The following is a 22,580-nucleotide window of genomic DNA, read 5'->3' as shown; positions in this document are numbered from 1 at the left end:
ATTAGTAGGCCAAGCCTTGTAGCTTATTAAAATACGGTTACTTTAGAAACGTTTTCATAGGGTATAAGACAGATTTAACTATTGCAAGAAAGAGTAAATTGAGGACTTGGGGCTTTCTAATGAGGAGTTTTCTTTTCCACAACTTCCAGAAGAAGAGATTTGATTCTTTTGTTGCATATTTAGACCTTTTTAAGAATCACTGCATGGACTTGGTAGCTAACAGTGAGTTTACAACTCATCCCATGTTTCAATAGCCTATGTAATAATATAATGCAATTGATAATATAATAATAACCATATAGGCTAGCCTACTAATACCCTTGCTGTTACTCACACTGTAGCATTTGTCAAAGGACTATCAGTAGGCTAATAGTTAAGTTTCTGTGCCGATGATGATCGATAACACTTGTTTGATGAGCGCGATAATTTAATTAAAACACTAATTTCACAGCGACGATCACTCAGGAGACACAATGCAAGGTAATCCCTCCCCTCGTCTGTCTAGTTTCCTTGGTAGTAAAGTGTGAGAAACCACAAGTTTAAAAGCCACCAGCACATCAGCTGAGCAAAGTCAAAACAAGAGGAAACCACAGCGGGGGAAGAAGCACGAAGAGCTTTCATATTGCCTGTAACATAGAGAAAGAGCTGAGAGGGCGAGCTGGCGAGAAGAGGTGAAGATAATTTGAAATTACACATTCATTGGGTCATTTTGGAAACCCAGGAGGAGACAGAGACGGAGCTGGAACGCGTTTGGAGAAGGTGAGTCCACAACAGCTGCTTGTACTTTATTGCATCTGCCCAACAAGTTTTTCCCCCGCTGATAATTCACGCAGGTGAACCAGGCATACAAGATTAGATTAGATTAGCCTTTATTATCCCCCTTTGGAGAGATTTGTCCTGGACATCCGCGAGATCACAGTTGATGTAACAGCAACCATGTACAATCAAACTACATACAGTAACACACAGATCTATACACACCAATATATTACACAAGCCCTACACCAAGATATTTATCACCATTAACCTGTAATGACATTCAACAGTCTGTCAGCTCTGTAAGTAAAACTGACTCCTTGAAATCAAATCAAGTGAGTGCTCCATGAAACTAGCAATGTGAGAGGCTTTTTTAGTCTTAGTGTCATTTGAAAAGGAACAAATCAAAATGTCCTGTTTTCATCTTGCAACCAGATGATTGCTCCCCTGTCATCTAGGCTATCTGATATAATTCAAACTCCCATGGGAGAAAGTGAATCCTCATGGTGATAAAAATGTTAGTCTGAATCACTGTAACAGTACACTCAAGTTGAGAGGATTTTCTTGATCCAGGATGTAACCTTGAGTAACTCATGAAGGGATTCTTATCAGCAGCTTCTGGACCTTGAACTCTCTTTTCTGTTTGATCACACGCGGGGACTCTCAATCTACTGTCTTTCTCCTTCGCAGTCAGTCCTCCAGGAACTCACACGCTGCTGATCTGCTGCTGCCTCCAGGTATCTGAACATTTCATTCACTTCTTACCTTCTCCTCACAAGCTACATGTCAGATTTGTCTCTGATCATCATTCTCAAATCTAACGGCATGTCCTTGTGAATACTGATCTCAGGTAATCTCACTTAATCTGACTTTTCTCTGCCTGACGCTCTTCTATGTCTCTCCCACTGAATTACTTTTCTATTGTCTCCTGTTCACTATCTTGAGATCAATTTTGACATGACTGTTCTTCCTATCTGCTCAGCAATAAATGCTTTAACAGCCCTTAAGACATTTGTGGTGATTTGAAGGTGAAAAGTCTCCTGGATTCAGACAGCTGGGTTGAAAAGTTGTTAGTTTTACAAAACAACTAGAAGGTAGTGAAACGTACAGCTTTAAAATCACCTGGAAACAACAGTTAAAGCAAAAAGGTCACTTTTCATCCCAACATTTCCCGTGTGCTTGGACGTCTTGTCACCCTTAAATCACCCCAAAATGTGTGTTTTTTAAATGAAAACACGTTTCAATGCATCACACTGCTCATCTTTCTTGAAAATCCAAATGTAAAACCACTGCAGTCTTGGTCTTGATGTAGACTGCTTTTCATTCAACGCTCCATTTAAGAGTTCATTCATTTTCATGCAGTTAATCTGTAAGATTGTGTGTGCCTATTAACGCAGAGTGACATTAATGTATTGAAGGCAGTCATGCACAAAGGTTAATGAACATGCTGCCTAGCATGTGTCCCTCTCATTATCAAACTCCATACATGCTGAGATAATGAACTTTGGAAAACATGTGACCGGCAACTGTGCTGACTGTCTCACTCTCAAACTCGGCGCGCGTGTGTGTGTAGGTGGATGGGTGAATGGGTGGGCAGCTAGGAGTCCAAATGTGTGTGTCTCAGTCTGTAATTCTTCCTCAGCTATAGACGTATGGTTACTAATGAAGAGCCGGCGTTTTCAGGCATGTGGCATGTTTGCTCCTCTCCCTCTCTCTGTCAATACACTCAACCTTAAAAGGCCATTCCCTGTGCGGCCTAATGGCTGTCAAATCCACAAAACTGCTCTCAAATCCAACAGCGTGTATACAGATTTTTTGTCATGTTTGTCCCCACATTAGAGCCTGTGGCACGTCAATATGTTTTTGTTTGACTAGATTTCGGCAGGATTGAAACAACACAAGTATTTGCTGTACGCATGCTATGATAAGTCACTCTCAGCAGTAACAGTATCACTGACGTGACCTTGTGTGTTGCCTCCACAGATGGCAGGAAATGATCACCGATAACTGGGGGGAGAGTTTAAGTCTTCGGTCTCACATCAAGGTGAAAAACGTCCCATTTGTGACTGAAAAACAGTTTTCCACTTTCCTAATTTAAAAATAAACCACCCATACACGAACAATGGCATCCAACATTCCCACCCCAGCACAAGAGGTGCCCAATGGCGGCCCCCCATCTGTGAAACCGGAAAGCTCGGAGGAGTCCATGAAGCTGAAGAAGGAGATCTCCCTCCTGAACGGGGTCTGCCTGATCGTGGGGAACATGATCGGCTCGGGGATCTTCGTCTCACCCAAGGGTGTCCTCATCCACAGCGCCTCATACGGCCTCTCTCTGGTGGTATGGACCGTCGGCGGGATCTTCTCCGTCTTCGGAGCCCTGTGCTACGCCGAGCTGGGGACCACCATCACCAAGTCGGGGGCCTCTTACGCCTACATCCTGGAGGCCTTCGGGGGTTTCATGGCCTTCATTCGCCTGTGGACGTCGCTGCTGATCATCGAGCCGACCAGCCAAGCCATCATAGCCATCACGTTCTCCAACTACATGGTGCAGCCAGTCTTCCCCACCTGTGTAGCTCCATACCTGGCCAACAGGCTGCTGGCTGCTGCTTGTATATGTAAGTACACATCTGGAGTGTGTGTCACTGTGTGTGTGTGCGTGTGTGTGTGAGACAGAGAGAGCACGTGAGAGAGACTAGAGAAGTGAAAAATGGTGACATGACTGCTGCCGTCAGCAGGTCTGCAGCAGAAAGACTCACTGACATCAGATGAAAGAGGAACTGAGCGACACCTAAAAAAGTAAATCAAGGGAAAAACCTTTTTACTCAATCTGTGCTGAGTAGGAAATCCTTGCACATTTATGACTTAAGTCACAACTTTTTTTTTTTTGTAGGAAGAATCTCTTGATAAATGTAGAGGTAGATACTGTGTGTGTGGATGTGGCCCAGATTACTGAGATAACTACAACACAATGGCACAGAGCAAAGCTGACAAACTGAATTAATCAAACTAACAAGGTCTTGGCAAGAAATTCACACAAAAAAACCCGCTTACCTAGGCAACCCAGCAAACTTTAGAGGCACAGAAATACCAACACTCGGGCAACCAGACAATGACTCAAGAAGCCGACGACGGACAGAGAGCTCGTTAAGGTAGTATTTTATAGTAGAGCCCTGAAATTCAAGATAAAGAATAGTTTGCTCGTTTGCAATAAATAGTACTCATTCATCCACCCACGCACCTGAAAGGCATGCATAAGCAGCGCTCACAGGAGGGTGCTGATAGCTGTGAGATAAAGTCCTTTACGGCAGTGAGACTCTGGCCTGAGAGACTAATAGGTGACTGACAGCGCACATGAGTGGAGCTGAAAACTAAATTAAACACACTTCCTTTTACTCTCTTGGAGCCTGAGACTGGTAAACTTTGCCTCTCCTGCTTGGAAATGATGACTTGATTTTGTGGTCCATTTTGGTTTAGGATAAGCTTTTGGTCATACTTTTATTGTTCAAAGTTATTTTTTATGTCCTATTTTTTTAGTTCTAGGCAGAAATTGTCTTGAAACTAGGTTTAACATTAGTTGGTCCAATTTCTACGGAAGCCCAGTTATGCCAGAAAAAAAAATAGATAAAACCTATTTTAAAAATGTAACTTAAGTCAAACTTATTAAGTTAAAACCGTGTAAAAGTCAAATCTTTGACTTACTATCTTAAAAGTTTTGCCTGTCCAGACCTTTGAGCACGCCCACACCGCTTAATCATAAATAATTCAGAATCACATAATATTGTTCATTGACAAAATGTACCTCTTCCTCCTCATGTACCGTAGGTACTGCAAAGGACCGCAATGAGTTCAGTGATCTCAAATGTATGAGATAAGCAGATTTACTTGCAAATCTCACACAAATGACGTCCAGTGTTGATCTATGAAGAGAAAGTTTTGCTTCGCGGGTCTCTGAGTCATGTAACAGAAATAAAACCTTTAAATTTTACTGAAAGTATTAAACAATTTATACATTTCGATCCATCAGCAGTAATAAAACACCTGCTCAGTCCTGGATGTCGGAGCTTCCCCGCTTCATATGAGTTCACTGAGTGAACTGAGTTTTTGAAGATCTCCATTTCACTTCACATCTGGACCAAATTTTGCCCGACTGCCAGTCAGCCGGTGTCCTAAACTCGATCTCACACCTCCCACCCTTCTATCCTTTCACTGTCAACACACCAGGCCTCTACTTTTGTGTGGCACCGCTCATCGCTGGTCGCCTTCGTCCAGGACGTTGTGTCTTGTTGTGTTTTGACTGGGGCCTCTCACTTGTTATGATCCTCTAGCTGTCAATATGCTGGAAGATGATAGTGTTATGATTCATCCCCTCACTGCAGCTGAAGGTGCTTTGGTGGCCAACGTGAAGGAGAGGGCAGTGATGTAATCCTGTTTTGGTCTATTTCTTAAACGCCTTGGGGGATGTGGAGGTCAATGTGGAGAGATAAGTGTGGTCTGTGAGCGGGAGCGCTTTTTATGTTCTGACCCTCTACGCTATTGTAGCTGAATACATGAATTTGTTAATTCAGTGCTTACAAGACTTGTAGGGTCAAGAGGAAGACATTAGAGAAACAAATTACAGTGTAATTTATGTGAGACTCACTGCTGCTCCTTAACAACTGGGTGGCTTAAAATGAGACATTGTGTCCTGCTATTTCCATGTTTAGATACTTGGAGTAAGCATGTGCTGATAAAGAGGACAGGGAGAGAAAGAAGTCACAGAGAGACATATGTAAACATGTTTTCCAGGAACATCAATGCTGCTCAAAGTGAAGGAAGGCGATCAGGGTAGCAGTTAAGACCACCTGTACTATCAGTTATTGGGCCTGTGGGCCACAAATCACCAACCTTGAGTAAAAATACACAAAGTCATCAGATCAGTGGTGGTTTCACAATACAAATATGTCTGACTTCCATGGCTGTACCTGTGTGCACTTGTGTGTGTGCTGCACTCAGCTGTTTCCTCGTCTGATAAACAACAGGACAGTCTGCTTGAGTCAGCAGCAGTGTTTCCTTAAATCAGCCATACTCCCACATGGAAACACATTCAGTTTACAGAGTAAATGTCCCCCACTGAGACAGTGAAAGGATATGTTTCTCTGTGTGTGTGTGTGCACTTACCAACCTATCCAACAGTGGACCTCGACGTCGTTACACACACACTAAGATGGGACTAAAAAGTGAACAGGGGACATTTTTTAGGTCCCCTGTTGGACATGCTTTAAATCATGCTAAAATCATGTCTAAAACCCTCTGGTAATTTTTTTAAACTATTGTCAAGAGGGGACCTGAAGGTGTGTGAGTGTTTAAGTCCATTCTCAGCAGTGCCTCTAGTGGATAAAGCATAGATTTTAACGACTCATTCACACACGTCGTTCTTAACACTCCCCTATAGAGTGAATGGCTTGTAGCCCCAGGGAGTCTTTCAGACTGTAGAGGGGCTATTATACAAGCTACTCAGTAAAGAAAGCTGTCTCTTGAAACACGATTTCTTAATTTTTTCTAACAAAATATACAGGCTGAGTTTTAGTGGATGTCTTGTGTTTTAAGATCAACATGTATTAAAATAAAGGGCTACACAGAGAGCAGGAGAGTAAAAAGAATTTTAGATTCAAAAGAAACAAAAATAGAAAAACAACCAGGGTAGAATTATAAACTAAATGATTAGAGGTAAGATACTTTCTATTTGGTTTTAATTAATTGTTAAAAAGTATTTGACATCAGACTTTGACTACAGCTATAAACTTATTCAGTCCTAAAATACTAAACTGACCAGTTTTCACAACCACTGAATGTCATCATATTTATGTTCTTAGTCTTCACTTACAGAAATGCATTTTATTTATTGATTTGCATTACAGACAAAGGGACCACACTTGTACTGTGTGGAACGACAGGAGTCCACTGTTCACTGGTACATGATGACACAAGTTCTCTCTTAGATAGCATGGAGCGATAAACACACTCCAACTTGTGTGAAAATAATAAATAAACAAATTTAATCATACTTTTGAGACAATAAACTAACTAGTCTCTTTATTTTTTATACAGTTTTTTGAAAAAAAATATATAAAGGCTGAGTTTTAGTGGATGTCTTGTGTTTTAAGATCAACATTGTATTAAAATAAAGGGCTACACAGAGAGCAGGAGAGTAAAAAGAATTTTAGATTCCAAAAATAGAAAAACAACCAGGGTAGAATTATAAATTAAATGATTAGAGGTAAGATACTTTATATTTGGTTTAAATTAATTATTAAAAAGTATTTCACATCAGACTTTAACTATAGCTTTAAACTTGTTCAGTCCTAAAATACTAAACTGACCAGTTTTCACAACCACGGAATGTCAATACATTTTGTCATCATATCTATGTGCTTAGTCTACACTTACAGAAATGCATTTTATTTATTGATTTGCATTGCAGAAAAAGGGACCACACTTGTACTGTGTGGAACAATAGGAGTCCACTATTCACTGGTACATACTGAGTAAGTTCTCTCTCAGATAGCATGGGGTGATATTCACACTCCAAGAAAAGAAATTAATAAATAAGCAAAATTAATCATACTTATGAGAAGAAATAAACTTAAACTCTATTTGGTATAATCTGTTATTTTAAGAAAATATAAAGCCTGTTTTTATTTAAGTTTTTTGCAACAAAATACAAAGGCTGAGTTTTAGTGAAATTCCTAAATTGTTTCAAGCTTCAGACTACTAAAATGATAGACTACCCAGTAGGCAGCAGAATGAGTATTTTAAAAGCACAAAAAAGTGAAAGTAAAAACAAAATGTATAAAAAGGTCAGCTGCAAGATCTCTTCATTTTTAATTAATGGATTTAATACTATTTATTATCCTACTTTTTTGAACTAGAACTTATCATACATTTATTATCATACATACCTTTGAAATGGTACATGACAAGTGTTTGTATATGTCCTAAATCTATATTTAGGAAGTTGTTGCTCGCAAACCACATTGACAACGGACCTGTCTGTCAATTGAATAATTAGTTTCATAAACACCGCTGCACAAATCTATCCAACACAACGCTGTCAATGTCAGAGAGCCACCTTCAAAAAAGTTATCAGCAAGCATGTAAGGAGCCTATCTAATAAGGATAGTTCTGTAAATTTTAGAATACAGCTGTCAAAGTTAGCACGCTGTGCATAACTGATAGTCAGTAGGTGTGTTCGAGATGACTGTGGCTTACTTTCACCGACTTGATAGTCCAACATGAGCTGCAGGCAACTGCAGGGGCGGAGTATAAAAACAGCATTGTCAAGTCAGACACAATCTACCTCTGGTAGACTGTGTGAGCTTACTGTAAGCTTAGAACAATGATCAGGCAATAGGTGGTTCCAACTTTGTGCAGCCAGAGAAAAGCTACTGATGAGACATCATGGTGACGTTTTGCAGCGCCGCCAAAAGTTGACTGCAACATCCTGCCTATTTGACTAAAAATTATTTAGTTAAGTAATTATAACATAAAACTATAACTGAAACCTTGAAGAGTTTAATCCTGCAACTGAGAACGTGCTGTCCATTGCTAAGAAGTGTGTAACCCACATTACCCCTTAGAAAAAGACTATTACAGAGGACATGAAATCCAGAGGCAAACTCCTTCCCTTGGTGATCAAGTATTATAAAGCTAGTTAGCTACTTTTGCACAGTTGAAATCATATTATGTCGAAACTAAAGTGTGAAATGTTGAAAAAGCAAAATGAACAATTCTTAAGAGAAAATTATAATCTAAACCAAATATATAAGATGTAGTGTTGTTTTTTAGAAAAGTGTCACCAGCAATGTTGTCATTGTAGCTTTTTGAAATGTGGGATTAAACATTTGTTTGCGAATAGAGAAGCATATTTGAGGGCTGTCAAATGGTGCAGCATCGTAACAATGGAACTGAGAGTTTGCATCAAGTGGAGAACACACAACCAGTGCTGCATTAAATTCACACTGATATTTAGCAGGTATTTGTCTTTATATGTTTTTACATCTAAGTATTGTCAACTTAAATGTTTCTTTAGCGTGTACAGTTTAAATGTGTGTTAGTGCTTTTAATAGCCATTGAAATAGTGAAGAGTTACCTATAGCTCATCTCAGAACCATCACAACGTTGGATGGCTATTCATAACACAAGTTGTTCAACCTCAAATAGACATAACAGCACAAAATATACAGAACTATATAAAAGCAAACTTTATTGAATGTGCTTTTAAGCTAAGACACACACAAACTCCTAAACTGAAAGTTCCTCATGTGCCCCCCCCCTCTTCTGTGTTCTTACACTGAACAAAATTATAAACGCAACACTTTTGTTTTTGACCCCATTCATCGTGAGCGGAACTCAAAGATCTAAGACTTTCTCTATGTACACAAAAGGCCAATTTCTCACAAATAGTGTTCACAAAACTTTCAAAATCTGTGTTAGTGAGCACGTCTCCTTTGTTGAGATAATCCATCCACCTCCCAGGTGTGGCATATCAAGATGCTGATCAGACAGCATGGGTATTGCACAGGTGTGCCTTAGGCTGGCCGCAATAAAAGGCCGCTCAAAAATGTGTAATGTGTAATCCCTGTATTGGGGGTGTCTGGGGTGTCTGGAAACCAGTCAGTATCTGGTGTGACCACCATTTGCGTCACGCAGTGCAACACATCTCCTTTGTATAGAGTTGATCAGGTTGTTGATTGTAGCCTGTGGAATGTTGGTCCACTCTTCAATGGCTGTGCAAAGTTGCTGGATATTAGCAGGACCTGGAACACGCTGTCGTATATGCCGATCCAGAGCATCCTAAACATACTGAATGGGTGACATGTCCAGTGAGTATGCTGGCCATGCAAGAAATGGGATGTTTTCAGCTGCCAGGAATTGGTCGTGGACGAATGGCACAACAGTTGGCCTCTGGATCTCGTCACGGTATCTCTATGCATTTAAAATGCCATCAAGGCATGAGGATGCAAACCGATTCTTGCAGCAGCTGTCCGGGTGGCTGGTCTCAGACGATCTTGGTGGTGGAGATGCTGGATGTGGATGTCCTGGGCTGTTGAGGGAATAGAGAATCGGTTTGTTATCAAAACCAGACATTTGTTTTACAGTACTTTAATGCCACTGTTCTATAATCGTTGAGGACTTCTTTGGTACCATAACAAGGCATCTGAGTACTCTCAGAACCGGGCCCCTTCTATGGAGTCAGTGATGTGTCTTCAAATATATTCCTGCAAGAATTCTCATGGCTCAGTGTTTGTGGTGGTGATTTTTCCCAAAACCTGATAAATAGATTAAAAAACTGAATAATTGAATTATCTGTCATCAAATTCCATAAACGACCAACACTATCTCAGCAATTCTAACACTCGATGAGGATCATATGCATTGTCACCCTAAGGGTTTGAATTTGTATCTACATTTATATAATACACATCAAAAATCTGTACACTATGTATGATGGCAGTGGGTGACTTGGCCTTTGGTAATGCAACTTCTCTGGAGTCTTGTGGGAGATATTTTGAAACTGTAAAGAGCGGATGTACAAAACTCCACTTTTATTGAAAATTGTACCCTACGTTACAAGCTACTCACAAAAAGTCGCTAAATAAGATGTTTTACATCAGAAAACATCTACTAAGAATTGGAATAATAACCATACGTATGTGTGATTTAGTACACCACAAAAAATTGGGGATAAATAACTAGCATGGACAAAAATACAGCAACACCTACGCATTACTTTTATGACATCCCATTCTAAATCCATAGGCAATATTTCCATTAACAACGAATGAAAATACAGCCCCTACCAAATTTATTAGGACAGGGGTAGTACCTTTGTCCATATAGTGTATTTGGATTGAAATCTATCTCAAAAGGAGGAAGACTGATGGTCTCTCTGATTGGTCTGACACATCATCAACATCGCTTAAAGTCACTCAAAGACAAAGAATTGAAATGATAATCATTTAATATGTAAGGCTTACAATGAATGTCAACCAGGCATGTATAGTCATTCAAATTCAAGGTGACCACAAGCATCTTATTAATGTCCAAATATGAATCTGGACAACTTAGGTCACTCTCTTCTGATAGAATTTAAACTTACTTCAATTACGTACATTAAATGTAGTGGTGGAGTTACCTACACTGAAAAAAATAATTCATTGGATTTACTCAATTGAATAGTGGACATTGGTTGCACACAATTTTTTTGCTTTGGTAGCCACTTACACAGTTGTGTTCAAGCAACCCAGATTATTCGCGTTCAAGCAACCCAGATTATTCACATTCAAGCAACACAGACGAACACAGACTGTTTGTGCTCAATCAACACAAGTACTTTATATTGCTATAAAGTTAATGAAATGGGATTATTGTAAATATTCTTTTCACATGAAATTAAATCTATATGTATTAATAAAATAAATTACAGTTAACCAAGGAAAGTGAAAATCAAGGGCAACAGCACTGGTTAAGGTTTCTTGAAGGGATTTTGCTTCTCATCTGAGAGGCTTATTTAGTTCTGATTGAACAACTACCATCCAGCCACAGCTGAAGAAGCCTCTTAGATGAGAAGTGAAACGTCTTCAAGAAACCTTAGCCAGTCCAGTTGCCATTGATTTCAACCTTTCTTGGATAACCATGACCTGGATGACTTCACAAACAAATTAGTTAAGAAATAAACAATTATCAAATGTATCGTCGTTAACATTTCACTTAACTATTCTAAACACTAACAATATATTTTTATTAAAAACTATGAGTCTGTTAAATTCTGACCTTTTATTCAACAAATGAATGTGCTTCACAGGTGTGTGGCTAGAAAGAAATGGTGCTGAGTTTCCAAAATTATATGTTCACCATACTATGCCATGGGGATGTCAAGATTTAACAAAGATATATAACATATGTAATAGTAAAATGTGCCTAGTACTGGACAGTAATCAAAACTGTAAAACTTTGTGGTACTAACACCAGGCCTGAAACACTGCTTCCTGGGGTGTACTGCATACTGTAGCTAAGAACACATACAGTGGGTACGGAAAGTATTCAGACCCCTTTAAATTTTTCACTCTTTGTTTCATTGCAGCCATTTTCCAAAAATCAAAAAAGTTCATTTTATTTCTCAGTAATGTACACTCAGCAGCCCATCTTGACAGAAAAAAACAGAAATGTAGAAATGTTTGCAAATTTATTAAAAAAGAAAAACTGAAATATCACATGGTCATAAGTATTCAGACCCTTTGCTCAGTATTTAGTAGAAGCGCCCTTTTGATCTAATACAGCCATGAGTCGTTTTGGGAAAGATGCAACAAGTTTTTCACATCTGGATTTGGGTATCCTCTGCCATTCCTCCTTGCAGATCCTCTCCAGTTCTGTCAGGTTGGATGGTAAACGTTGGCGGACAGCCATTTTCAGGTCTCTCCAGAGATGCTCAATTGGGTTTAAGTCAGGGCTCTGGCTGGGCCATTCAAGAACAGCCATGGAGTTGTTGTGAAGCCACTCCTTCGTTATTTTAGCGGTGTGCTTAGGCTCATTGTCTTGTTGGAAGGTAAACCTTTGGCCCAGTCTGAGGTCCAGAGCACTCTGGAAAAGGTTTTCGTCCAGGATATCCCTGTACTTGGCCGCATTCATCTTTCCCTCGATTGCAACCAGTCGTCCTGTCCCTGCAGCTGAAAAACACCCCCACAGCATGATGCTGCCACCACCATGCTTCACTGTTGAGACTGTATTGGACAGGTGATGAGCAGTGCCTGGTTTTCTCCACACATACCGCTTAGAATTAAGGCCAAAAAGTTCTATCTTGGTCTCATCAGACCAGAGGATCTTATTTATCACCATCTTGGAGTCCTTCAGGTGTTTTTTAGCAAACTCCATGCGGGCTTTCATGTGTCTTGCACTGAGGAGAGGCTTCCGTCGGGCCGCTCTGCCATAAAGCCCCGACTGGTGGATTGCTGCAGTGATGGTTGACTTACTACAACTTTCTACCATCTCCCGACTGCATCTCTGGAGCTCAGCCACAGTGACCTTTGGGTTCTTCTTTACCTCTCTCACCAAGGCTCTTCTCCCCCGATAGCTCAGTTTGGCCGGACGGCCAGCTCTAGGAAGGGTTCTGGTCGTCCCAAACGTCTTCCATTTGAGGATTATGGAGGCCACTGTGCTCTTAGGAACCTTAAGTGCAGCAGAAATTTTTTTGTAACCTTGGCCAGATCTGTGCCTTGCCACAATTCTGTCTCTGAGCTCTTCAGGCAGTTCCTTTGACCTCATGATTCTCATTTGCTCTGACATGCACTGTGAGCTGTAAAGTCTTGGCTTGACAGGTGTGTGGCTTTCGTAATCAAGTCCAATCAGTATAATCAAACACAGCTGGACTCAAATGAAGGTGTAGAACCATCTCAAGGATGATCAGAAGAAACAGACAGCACCTGAGTTAAATATGAGTGTCACGGCAAAGGGTCTGAATACTTATGACCATGTGATATTTCAGTTTTTCTTTTTTAATAAATTTGCAAACATTTCTACATTTCTGTTTTTTTCTGTCAAGATGGGGTGCTGAGTGTACATTACTGAGAAATAAAATGAACTTTTTTGATTTTTGGAAAATGGCTGCAATGAAACAAAGAGTGAAAAATTTAAAGGGGTCTGAATACTTTCCGTACCCACTGTACATACATACAACAGCTTTTTCTAAATGCATCTGCATCTATAAAAAAAACAAAATATCAAGAAACACCTTAAATGTACTGTGGGAAGCTTAAGATTTTTGAACCATGCTATAATAACAGATTCCAGAGTGTAAAATGGTAAATGGAATGGTAAAATCCCAAATGCAAGTGTGAGTGCTGTCTCTGAGAGGTGACCCGGAGCAGGTGAGGGGTGTGAATGTGTGTCTGATTGTCTGCAGTGAGAATCTGTGTCTGATTGTCTGCAGTGTGGGGGAGGGTTTCTTGTGGCCGATGATGATTGTTAGGCCTTTGAACTTGCACTACTTAACATTTTCAACATTTCACACTTGAACCCAATATTGTGTCTCGCCTAGTCTTGTAAACTTAGTGTCTCTTCAAACCCCAAGTAACTACAGAAGTTTCTCTTTTTTTTATTTATTCATGCTGGAGTGTGAGTGTCAATCCATGCTATCTAAGAGGGAACTTGTGTCATCATGTACCAGCCAACAGTGGACATTTTTGTAATGCAAATCAACAAACAAAATGCATTCCTTTAGATATAGATTAAAGATACACGTACATTGTAAAATTGACTGAAATCCTGTGATTGTCATAATTGGTCAATATCATATTTGGAAAATTTGGGGGCTAAGTCCTTTCAAAGGGCTAGTGAAAGTTTATAATAAATCTGTTTTTAGCAAATAATAAAAAATGAAAATTAAGAATCTTTCTGCTGACCATTTACTTCCTAATTTCAATTTATTTATCATGCTTGAGGAATATTTAATGATGTTGGAGTGTGACTGTTGCTCCATACTATCTAAGAGGGGACATGTGTCGTTATGTAGCAACCAACAGTGGATTCTTGTCATTTAATGCCATACAAGTGTGGACCTTTTTTTCTGTAGGCCTAATGCAAACCAGCAAATATTATGCATTCCTGATGAAAACTCATCAGGACATTAATGCTTCATGAATTCATTTGGGTAGCCCTTTATATTAGGGCCTGTCCATAAAGTACACAGATACATCTAAGCTTGCTCATCTGTAACTAAACCAGCATTTTCAACATTCCACACTTCAACAAGGGATCGACTTTGCCTCTGGATTTCATGTCATCGGTAATAGTCTTTTTCTCATGGGTAATGTGGGTTACACATTTCTTAGCAAAGGACAGCAGCTTTTCAGGTGGAGGATCAAACTTCAGGCTCTTGAAGGTTTAAGTTGGTAAAGTTTTACTTATGACTCCCCTAACATGTGGGCAGCCCTTCATTTTAATGCAGTGTCAAGATTGAAAATGTTTAAGCCATCCATTAAAGCTGAGACTTTATTACAAAAAATTACAAAAAATAATAACAAATCATGCGGAATAATTATTGATGCTGGATGTTGGAGTGTGACTGTTGCTCCATACTATCTAAGAGGGGACATGTGTCGTTATGTAGCAACCAACAGTGGATTCCTGTCATTTAATAGAAGTGTGGACCTGTAGGCTTAATGCAAACCTGAAAATACTATGCATTCCTGATGAAAACTTATCAGGACATTAATGCTTCATCAGTTTATTTGGGTAGCCCTTTATCTTACAGTCTGAAGCTTAATACTAGTTAGGAAATCTACTATTGCTGAGCCTTTAAGTTTTGTTACAAAAGCATATTATCAAATCATGTGTCAACAGACTGCTTACTTATTATTGTTTTTGCTTTTTTTTGTCATATATATGTCATATAGTTTGAATGTCAAATTATCCTTATTAGAAAAAGGATAACTCATTATCTGTTGTCTGACCTCAATATATACATAAATGACTTTAAAATGAACGCTCTAAAGATATCCAAATAGCCTTAACAGAGTGTAGTGGATGTGTGATTCAAAACCAGTCTAAGATTCAGTTATTAAGAGCAAATACAAAGTAACTCTTTAAAATGCATACATTACCATTCCACACAGGTCATAAAAATGACCATCCCACACAGAAGAATATGAATTCCCCTAAGAGAAAATTAGTGCACTAGTGTAATAAGATATTTTATATATTTGAAACCTAGATCAGGTAAATTTTGTTGGTAATACTGTAGTCCTTGATATCAATGCATTCAGCCAAGTTACTTCTGAATTAAAGTTTAAACTTAATTTATTTTCAATTAAAGTGATAGTGGTTATTTATGTAATGTTTGGATCACGGTGAAATGTTTACACATCGCTCACATTAAAGTTAAATGATCCATTTTTGAAAGAAACAAAGAAAGTCTTTGAAGGTAAATAGGTGAGAATGAGCACAGACACTTCCACTGCATAACAATGGAGGTCCCCTCTTGGATAGGTAGCTATTGTTTGAGGATCTAAGTCCCCTCTTGGCACTTTCTTTAAAAAGCAAAAAAAAAGCACATTTGCAGTAATATTATGTTAAAAGACGGTAAAAGTAAATTTTGTATTATATTTATTTTACTTCAAAAGAACTAGAAACACAGTTCGACACTTGACAGTTTAAACCGACGGTGCACTGTTGATTAGGTACGCGTGTGTGTGTGTGTGTATGAATAATATATGCATATTTAAGTGTGTGCTTTGGTTTGCTTCCCCTTAGGTTTGCTGACCTTTGTGAACTGTGCCTATGTGAAGTGGGGCACCAGGGTCCAGGACTTTTTCACCTACGCCAAAGTCATCGCTCTCATCGCTGTCATCATCACTGGCCTGGTGAAGATCGGACAAGGTGCTAAAGCTAACTCCTCTCTTTCATTGTAAACACTATAAGAATACCAAAGCAAAGGTTTAGATGTTAAAAATTATAAGACTTTTACACCTGCTGTTGGCTTGGTTTGGATTTTTACAGTGAAATAAGCTTAAGATCATGCTTTTACCACAATTTATTCAAAATATAGAAAAGTATTCATATTAACCTACTATAAAATCCTGCCCACCGTGTGAACCTCTGACCACAAGAGACAGATCCAGAAAGTTTGATAACAGACGAGTGGGAACATGAATGAATCAGCAGTTGGGTCAAAGTAACCCACAGCTGTTCAGCTGCAAATGAAGTCCTTACAAACCCTTTAACCCAGCATGAGCAACCCAACAGTGTGTTTACAGAAACAACCTAGCACTTGATGAGCTTATGGTGAAAATCGCTGCTTAAAATTTTGGAGATTAGGAAAATGATTCTTCACAAACAAACTGATGATCGTTTTTTGGTGTTTTCCAGGTCACACACAGAACTTCGAGAGCCTGTTTGAAGGATCCTCTCAGGATCCAGGACACATTGCTCTGGCTCTGTACTCAGCTCTGTTCTCCTACTCTGGATGGGACACCCTCAACTTTGTCACAGAGGAGATCAAGAACCCAGAGAGGTAAGGGGATGAAGTTGATTTGAGAACGGGATGAGGGTAGTTTGTTTCTTTTCTGGTTCCAATTTTTTAAGAAAATACAGGAGCTGATACTTAGTACACCTGCTGTTTTATACTGCAACAGCTGTGCCCCTACGAGCGTTTAGGAATATTTAACCACCACATAATGCAGGCAAGAAAATTTAACATTTATTTTGGATCTGAATTGTCTTCACTGATACCTGGCTGAGAGTCCTGAATAGTGGAAAACGGATAGTCGGGTGCCAATATGAACATTGAAGTACGTTTTGCTGGCTGTAATCATTCCTCATGTTCATACTGGACATCACAAGAGCAGAATCAGAATCAAGGTTTAATGCCAAGTAGGTTTTCACATACAAGGAATTTGCATTGATATTTTGGTGCACAACAATAAACATAATAAGAATTAAGCAAGTACTCCAGAAGTAAAGAAACGTAAATATGAAATAGGAAAATCTACAAGAGAAATATGAAACAATATGGAACAAAATATACATCCAGATCTAGTGAGCATCTACCAAAGTTACCGTTTTTGTAGTACGAAAGTTACTGCCCCTCCACCGCAGCTCAGCAAGGAAAGACAGGGGGAAAACTAAGCGGGAATTTTGTACTAACTCAGGCAGCTGAAGCCTCATATTAGCTTCTGAAAGTGTTCATACAAGTGAGACGCTTGACGTAGATATAGACATCTCCAGCTTCTGAGCATTGCCACGTGTTGGCATAGCACACACACACTAGCTCTTACATTTTTACATTTGTGAACATGTAGTCATTATTAACAGTTACTTAAAAAATCTATTAGGGGAGCTACAAACATGATCAAGATCTGTGTGAAGCACTTTTTACAGTTAATCTCATGAGATCATATAAAGCCAAAGGATGTGCTTTATTTTCAGAGCATTTTACATCAACAACATTGCAGGATACAGGTTGCCAGTTATAGTGTGACACTTGTGGTATTGACTTCCTGAAGTGTCAGTCGATAAGAAACAGCCTGGTGAGTACAGTACAGAGACTATTAAAGTGAAGAAAACACCTGGAAGAGTTTGTTGTTGATTCTTTAGGAAACCACATTGAAAGTATGTGTGGGGGGTGTTGAATCTTGTGCTGTGATTCACGCAGCAAAAAGTGATCGAAAGAAGACAAGCGGTGGTGGAAGTACTCGGATCCTTTACTTAAGGAAAAGTAGCAATAACACACTGTGAAAATACTCCACTACAAGTCAAAGTCCTGCATTTAAAACTTCACCTGTTTAAGTTTAAAGTACAAACGATCAATTCGTACAGTACTTGAGTAAATATAGCAGAGCTCGCAGGCAGATTAAGTGACAAACAATCCCACCTTATCACTATCCCTGTCCTCCTCCCACCCACCGGATTGATCTGCTCTTGACCCTCCTGAGGAATCCTGACTTCTTGTTTAACACTCTATATCTCGTCTCTTTTTCTTCCTTCTGCTGTTTATTTGTGTGAACTACAGGAATCTGCCACTGGCCATCGCCATCTCCATGCCCATAGTAACAGTGATCTACATTCTAACCAACGTGGCTTACTACACCGTCCTCCCGATCAATGCAATCTTAGACAGTGATGCTGTAGCTGTGGTAAGTGCATATAATCCTCAATACATCACCCTGCTCTGGCTCTGTTTTTGTCAAGTGCAGCTTTACTCCATTTACTCTTCTCTTTCCAGACATTTGCAGACCAGGTGTTTGGTGTAATGAACTGGACGATCCCCCTCGCTGTGGCTCTTTCCTGCTTCGGAGGACTCAACGCCTCCATCCTGGCTTCCTCCAGGTGAGTGATGAGTGTTTTTTGCCGTCATTTCATCTCTCATTGTCACATGTGTCCATCGACATGACTCTGTTGCATATTTTTGTATCCCTGAAGACTGTTTTTCGTCGGCTCCAGAGAGGGGCACCTGCCTGACTACCTGTGCATGATCCACGTCCACCGCTACACGCCCGTCCCCGCCCTGCTCTTTAATGTCAGTCAGCACCTCACTCTCTTTTATTTAACGTTGTCTAATGGTTTCATTTAGCTGCCATGGTGTCTGTTTTATTAATCCCAGTGTTGCATCTTTAGGAAAATCCTGCCCACATTTCACGGTCTGACTTACGATGGCTCTTGTGTGTCTCTGCAGTGCATCATGGCTCTGATATACCTGTGTGTAGAAGACGTCTTCAGGCTGATCAACTACTACAGCTTCAGCTACTGGTTCTTTGTTGGTCTGTCCATTTTGGGGCAACTGTATCTGCGGTGGAAGCAGCCGGACAGAAAGAGACCTCTAAAGGTAACTTACCTGAGCCTTTTTGTGAAGTCGCTGCAGCAGAATGTGAACTTGCTCACAATACTCCTCTGATTTAGAAATGCACTCCTGTAACAGTGACTCATGATGGAGGATCAAAATCAATGCAGAACCAGAGATGTAGTCACTTTTTTTTGTCAAACCTGGTTCCTGCATTACCCACAATGCTCAACACTTTAGTCAGAGATTCAGGTGTGTGGCAGCTAATGTAGCTGCCACACACCTGACGTCACTTCTTTCTAACCCATCACCCCCAGATTTCTTTCATTTTCAAACTTGTACTCCTCAGCTCCAACCTACGCTGAAGTGACATCACTTGAGGCCTTTATGTACTGAAAAATAACTGTAATAAAAATATATTTACTTTCTTAGTACTTTGTTACACCAGCAGATCAGCTGAGTCTCTGACATATTTTAAAAAGCCACCTAAAGGCTAGCATTTTTAAACGTATTACTCTAATGGTTTTATATAGTTATTTGTGTTTTGTTTGACTATGCCCTTAAATTGTTGTTGTATTTCATGGTGTTTATTTGCACCTGTGAAGCGCCTTGTAACTGGATGTTATAGAAATAAAGTTTACCTATTCACAAACTAAATTTTTTTTCTCATATATTTGACCATAATATTACCTCTTTTTTCTGTCTTCCTCCCTCAGCTTAGTCTATTCTACCCCATCGTTTTCTGTCTCCTCACTGTCTTCCTGGTGGTGGTGCCGCTCTACAGTGACACCATCAACTCCCTGATCGGCATCGGCATCGCCCTCTCAGGAGTGCCCGTTTACTTCCTCGGCTGCTACACTCCGACCCACAAGAGGCCACTGTGGCTACGGAGCCTCATTGGTAAGAGAGCCTCAGGATTGTCTGTCTCGTTGTTTTCATACATTAAAAGCATTTTATTTGATTTTAAAAGCAGGGGCATCAAACTCAAAATACCTGTGGGTCCCTGGACAGTGGCAGAATAAGTATTTAGATCCTTAAGTTAAAGTACTTATACCACATAGCTGATCCGTAAACTTGATGAACCTCAAGTTGTTCCTACTTGAATATAGAAGTTTAATGCAACACAAATCTGTCAACTGAGAAGATCTTGGTCCAGCATACATGCGTGGACATAGATACTGAAAGCTTAAAGTAACATTACATTCATTCAACTTTATGCAGTATCTCCTCCGTCATACAGAATATTGTATCAACAAGGCAGAAGAAAGACAGCAGGCAGTGTTACTCAGGAACACTAACAAGGTCAACATCTTATCGTTACCTCTGCGCATGAGCCTACTTAAAAGTATGCCAAGTGTGAAGGACAGTGACGCCCTCTCAGGCACAAATTAAATATATATCTAAATAGAGTATATAATGAATATAAAAAAAGATACACATTCAAACAAACAATATTTTCCTCTGAGATGTAGTGGAGTAAAAGTGAAGTAAAAAGCTGCTCAAGTTTAAGCCTTGAGTACCTTGAAGTTGCAGTTTGAACACATTTAAACAATAAATTGTTGTTTAGTAGTGTTATGCTGCTTGAGATTGCACTGTATTCAATAGCAGCTTGTCAATGAGTTAGGAAGCATCACAGAAAGTAATAAAACCTATTGTCCACCTCTTTTGAAACTTTGCTCCAGGTGAACCTTCCAGTTAGAAAGAGACATTTTGGTGACATGTTCCAGCTTTTAAATGAGATTGCTGTTGGTCACAGTCGAGTAGACAAGTAGCGCAGGTAGGTGCAGCTTGATTAATGGGTAAATGTAAACTAAAAAAGCCCACTGTGATGTTCACATTTTACAGCCTTGTAGGAGATTAAATAATTAGGGGGGGATGTTGTCTCACGGGCTGGATCTGGCTCCAGGGCCTGTAGTTTGAGACCTCTCATTTAAAGGGATCCATTAATATAATTCAGCATTTACTGCATTAAATTAAATTAAAGACAGGCAGGATGAAGGATTTTGAAGTCATGTATTTAATGCTTTAATAGTGCCATATGGAAACAAACAAACACCTGTTTTTTTGCGTTTCTTAGATACTTTGGGCACAAACTGACTTCACACAGCTTTTTTAACAAGTACACAATATCTCTTTTGATTGGTGCGGGTATTTTCACTGAAAACAAAAGTCTAAAAAAATCATACTGATATCAACAGTCACATAACATTAGATTTATCAAACTAACAAGAAATTATAATCAAAATGTTAATATTGTGGGGTTGTTTTTTTTTTAAACTACCACTAACGGACATTTTTTAATGATTGCTTGATGTGTAAAATATTATTAAACAGTCTTAAGACTTTTTCTGTGCTAATAATTTACATCATTTTGTTTAGTCAGCCCTCTAAAACTAATTAAAAAAGCCCAAAACAGGACACATGGTAAGGGGTGACTGATCTAACTTTTGGAAGGAAACCACCTGAAAAGGTCTGCTTCTGAAAACTGCAGTGCACCATGGGAACTCTTCTCAGCCCAGTAGAGATGGCTCACTCAGGTGGATTTGAGTACACCTATTTCAACCAGATATCACAGCTGCAGAGCACCTAGTTGTGCCCCAGCGGTGAGCTGTTGGTTTTTACTTACAGCTGGATTTGTGCTAATAACAGCTCAATAACGGTTGCCCTAACGTTTCTCCTGCCTCCACCTCTTTCAGCTAAATCCGGCTTGGTGATTCAGAAGGTGTGCTACTCTGTCCTGACTGAAATGGATGACAAGATGGAGTAGATGTTTGGAGACTGACGCCGCACAAACACAGAGGCTCAACCTGAACATGTCCTTGACGCTCGCTGCCGCGAGGCGTCAATGGACAGACATTTAGTCTTGAGCTGGACCCCAGCTCTCTGACCTGTCAATCGTCACCCGGTGACAGTGTTAATGAACGTGTGAACGACAGCGCCCGGGTGCTTCTTGACAAGCTTTCACCCTGTCTGAGCCTTCGGAGAGAACATTTCAGAGAACACCTGTTTCTATTACAGAACTGTACATATTAGTAGAGACTATTTAATTCATATGTCTAGACAAGTATTTTGGTGGAAATTACATTTATAAAATACTTTTTGATTTTACTAAAAGGTGGCAAATTATTATGGTTAACATCTTTAAAACTGAATGCACTGCTGACCATAGACACAGTCTTGGTATTATTATTATTAATGTTATTTGCACAAAGAAAATCAAGTGGTAAAAGAGACTAGAATATGTTTCCACATTTACAAATGTGGACAAAGTTGATGAACAGTTTTATACTGTCAGCTGTGAGGTCTAGTGAAGGGCTACTCTTACCTAAACTAACAAATTACTTCTGCAGCGTCTGACTCAAACATGCAAACTGTTAAATGTGAAAGAGTTGAGTTGCAAACATGTATTTATAATAAAATTACTTGTTGACAACACAAATCGACTCGTTTCTCTCATTCTGCTCCAGGGATGTGGATTCATGTGTTGTGTACTAAACAATATAGTATACACACA

At 39.6% G+C, this 22,580-nt stretch overlaps 1 protein-coding gene across 1 annotated transcript; it reads left to right on the top strand.

The window, feature by feature from the left end:
* The first annotated feature begins 522 nt into the window (after positions 1–522).
* On the top strand, positions 523–22,505 carry slc7a7 (solute carrier family 7 member 7). The gene is made up of 11 exons (XM_038731565.1): positions 523–759; positions 1,447–1,493; positions 2,740–3,371; positions 16,042–16,167; positions 16,657–16,801; positions 18,299–18,422; positions 18,512–18,615; positions 18,709–18,805; positions 18,962–19,111; positions 19,783–19,966; positions 21,763–22,505. Exons 3-11 carry the CDS (start codon positions 2,879–2,881, stop codon positions 21,831–21,833), a joined length of 1,494 nt encoding a protein of 497 aa, XP_038587493.1. The 5' UTR covers positions 523–759; positions 1,447–1,493; positions 2,740–2,878; the 3' UTR covers positions 21,834–22,505.
* The last annotated feature ends 75 nt before the right edge of the window (positions 22,506–22,580 follow it).

The sequence above is a fragment of the Micropterus salmoides genome, unplaced genomic scaffold, assembly GCF_014851395.1.
Source record: "Micropterus salmoides isolate LMB-PRFRI ecotype aquatic unplaced genomic scaffold, ASM1485139v1 Ms_hic_scaffold_2, whole genome shotgun sequence".
NCBI classification, from domain to species: domain Eukaryota; kingdom Metazoa; phylum Chordata; class Actinopteri; order Centrarchiformes; family Centrarchidae; genus Micropterus; species Micropterus salmoides.
This window is presented reverse-complemented; position numbering and strand designations above follow the sequence as displayed.

Bases quoted from the DNA above. Each gene is read 5' to 3' on its own strand.
- slc7a7 (XM_038731565.1), top strand. From the start codon at position 2,879: ATGGCATCCAACATTCCCACCCCAGCACAAGAGGTGCCCAATGGCGGC. The intron at 16,168-16,656 runs GTGCTAAAGCTA...GGTGTTTTCCAG, and splicing joins CCTGGTGAAGATCGGACAAG to GTCACACACAGAACTTCGAG. The intron at 18,806-18,961 runs GTCAGTCAGCAC...GTGTCTCTGCAG, and splicing joins TCCCCGCCCTGCTCTTTAAT to TGCATCATGGCTCTGATATA.